General features: G+C 42.9%; 1 protein-coding gene across 2 annotated transcripts in view; it reads right to left on the reverse strand.

The window, feature by feature from the left end:
• CDX2 (caudal type homeobox 2) overlaps positions 1-2,873 on the reverse strand; it is a 12,168-nt gene extending 9,295 nt beyond the window's left edge. For both annotated transcript variants that reach the window (XM_075262946.1, XM_075262945.1), the window contains exon 1: positions 2,430-2,873. In XM_075262946.1, the coding sequence (XP_075119047.1) occupies positions 2,430-2,844 (415 nt within the window). In that variant the 5' untranslated portion in view covers positions 2,845-2,873. The remainder of the gene's footprint in view (positions 1-2,429) is intronic.
• Positions 2,874-3,751: the final 878 nt, after the last annotated feature.

The raw sequence follows: 3,751 nt of genomic DNA on the forward strand, positions 1-3,751 counted from the left end.
TGCACTTCTAAGCATTTGCCTCCAGTATAATGGCAGTGCTACAAATCTCTATTTACTGCCATGTGTCTTGTCCTTTCCGGTCACAAGAATGGACAAAGCTTCAGCAAGGTGGATATCAAAGCTCTACAGCCATGACAGATGGGTGGGTGCAGAATTGTAGAATTGCCCCCTGTCCCTGCTTGTCTATAATCAGTCTGCAGCTCAAAGGGGGCATTTACATGACAAGGGAAAGGGCGCCTGACTTTGTCGCCTCTATAGGGAAGGACATCAGAAAAGAAAACTTTGCACTGACCCTTCAACTTTCCCCAAACCCCCCCCCCCTCACATCCACACCCTCAGCATCAAAGATATTGGACCCTGAGGGGAATGGTTGTACTATACCTATAGATCGTATTTATATCGATATTATATAATGTCAGCACATTATAATGTATTAATATTTAGATAGATAGATAGATAGATAGATAGATAGATAGATAGATAGATAGATAGATAGATATTGCAGGCATCCATATAATGTCCATAGACTTTAATGCTGTTAAATCCATATTATCCATAAAAGATAATGGATTTATATCCATAGAATTTCCATAGACAATTAGTAAGCATATACTGTCCATAGCCTATATGTGTGTGTGTGTGTCTATACATGTATATACATATATAGATACACACATAATGTCTTTACACTATTGATATAAGGTGTATATATATATATATATATATATATATATATATATATATATATATATATATGTATATTACAGCGTGTGTGTGCGCGAAACACACACACACATATATATATATATATATATATATATATATATATATATATATAGATATATATATATATCATCTTCATAGCTATATAATGTTCACAGACTATTCATATCTATATAATGACCCTTACACTTCTCATATTCATATATTATATAAATTATACATTCATTTACATGTCCACAAACGTCAATACAATCATATCCATATAAATGTCGATAGACTTTATACATCCATTATAATGTATTACTTCCATACACTATTCATATCCATAAATGGAAATAAAATATAATGTATTTATGTGTATACGTTGTTTAGAGACTTTCATGCATCCATATCTATATAATATCCATAGACTTTATGACTAATATAACATTCACTTTTATATTTCTGTGCCACTATCCATATACTGTCCATAGGTGTAACTACTAACCCTTTAGTGCCCACACATTAACATTATGTCTAGCAGTTTTCTCTTATATTGTCCATAGACAATAATGCATTCATATCCAGGGGTCCATAGATAGGTCCCTATATCATCCCCAGTCTCCATAGTAATGTGTATTATATCCCCTTACATATCCTCTTGGCTCCTTTGGTTTTGCAATCTCCTCTTATCTCCTCTATAGGTATCTGGATTTATTTAGAATACAATAAGACTATTTATATCTTAGGTTATAGCAGATAACATCCCATTTGCCCCATGCATTGTATCCACATCAGTCATGTGGACTTTAGCCTTCCCATGTGAAGGGCATCACATTAATTGTCTATTTCCCAATCAATGAATCAATTACTATGGAACAAACGGCGGTACTCCATCCCAGGGAAGGAAATCCTCCTATAGATCTCCTGAGCCCATGTATGGACTGCTATATACTGGCTGACACATATCAGTAATGTAAGTGACTGCCCCAGGATTTATGGCAGAATAATTGGTTATAAAATCTGTAAGTGCCTTATAATATAACTGGAAGCTCCAAAATCCTCCGGATGTGACTGTGACATAGAATAAAGATCTATCAGGCTGCCAGAAATCTGTATATGTAATGCTGATACATGGGAAAGCTGAGTGACAACGGAATATGGCCACTATATCAGCCTACAAGTGGATTCATCCATGGCATATATCCCCCTGGTGTAGTGATATCACATAGGGGTAAGGAGGTAAGGAAGGGTCCTAGGAGAGCTGAGATAATGGGAGTTGTAGTGCCTGCCAGTCACCCATCTTTCCCAGAGACAGATTAAAAAAAGCGCAATCTGTCTATCTGTCTATCTATCTATCTATCTATCTATCTATCTATCTATCTATCTAATATCTATATATCTGCCTATCCATCTATCTATCTATCTATCTATCTATCTATCTATCTATCTATCTATCTCCTATCTATCTATCTATCTATCTATCTATCTATCTATCTATCTAACTATCTATCGATCTATCTCCTATCTATCTATCTATCTATCTATCTATCTATCTAATATCTATATATCTGCCTATCCATCTATCTATCTATCTATCTATCTAACTATCGATCTATCTCCTATCTATCTATCTATCTATCTATCTATCTATCTATCTATCTATCCATCCATTTATCTATATATCATTCCCTCACCCCTTACTATGATATAAAATGTCCTCTTACCAGAGTTGCCCTGAGGTGTTGGCTTCCTCATCCACTCATAATGCCTCCTGTGCCCCTCTGACACCCCCGGAGATATCTGAGGTTGGTGCCCGGCTGGCAGCATGCCGACCACACAAGTGGGCCCCTGGCCCGGCCCTGCTGGGTAGTCAGAGACAGGGCTGTAGGCTGGAGAGGGGTTTATAGGGGTATGTCCTGTGGGGTAAGCTGAGTGACCCCAATCTTCCCTGGGGGCTCCATAAGGTGTGATCCAAGCGGAGGATCCAGTAGAAGGTACCGCACTGTCTAAGCTGGGTCCATGGTAGGCCTGATAGTCCAGGTACTGGGGGGCAGTGGGGTAGTTCTGCAGCCCGGAGTGGCCCCGCATAGATCCCGGGTACATGCCCACGTCCTTGTCCAGGAGGTAGCTCACGTACATGGTGGCAGGGGGCTGCCAGCTAGCCGCATACTGCTCCTTCCTGCTATGTCACTCCATTGGTCACCACTTACATGATTAAACCTTGTTTACAAGCTTGTATTAGTAATGGCAGAGCCTGTGGCAGGTGACGTCACTGGCAGATAGCGCCCCCCCTTGACACCATTTGCATGTGAAGTGAGATAAGGAGAGGGCAGCGACCTGATCACAGAGAATACTCAAGTCTTTATTGTTTAAGAGCTTCCTCCTTCATACAAACCTTCTGCACTTTACCCTCCAAGCCCAGGTTCAAAGGGCTCAAGTCACTAGAGCCAAGACAGGGGGCAAACGGGACAGGGGGCTGACAGGATAGGAGGCAAACAGGACAGGGGGCTGACAAGGGGCAACAGGAGGCAAACAGGACGGGGGCAGCAGGAACCAGGGGGGGCAGCCGGGACAGGGGGCTGACAGGACAAGAGGCAAACAGGACAGGGGGCAGCCGGGACAGGGTGCAAAAACGACAGCGGACTGACAGGACAGGGGGCAAACAGGACAGGAGCAGCCAGGGCAGGGAGCAGATAGAACAGGGGCAGCAAGAACTAGGGGGAAGCCGGGACAGGGGACAACAGGACAGGGGGAGCGAAGACATCGGGCAGATAGGACAGGGAAGGCCGGGACAGGGGGCAACAGGACAGGGGGCTAAACCGGGACAGGGGGCAGCCGCAAACAGGACAGGGGGCAACAGGACAGGGGCAGCCGGGACAGGGGGGCAGCCAAGACAGGGGGCAACAGGACAGGGGACAGACAGGACAGAAGGCAGCCAGCCCCAGGAGATAGAAGTATCCTGCCCTGCATCATCCAAGGACACCTATATCTTATGTATATATCATTTTATATGTGGAGAATACATAGCAGCAAAGACGCAGTGACA

The sequence above is a fragment of the Leptodactylus fuscus genome, chromosome 2 (genome assembly GCF_031893055.1).
Source record: "Leptodactylus fuscus isolate aLepFus1 chromosome 2, aLepFus1.hap2, whole genome shotgun sequence".
Taxonomy (NCBI): Eukaryota; Metazoa; Chordata; class Amphibia; order Anura; family Leptodactylidae; genus Leptodactylus; species Leptodactylus fuscus.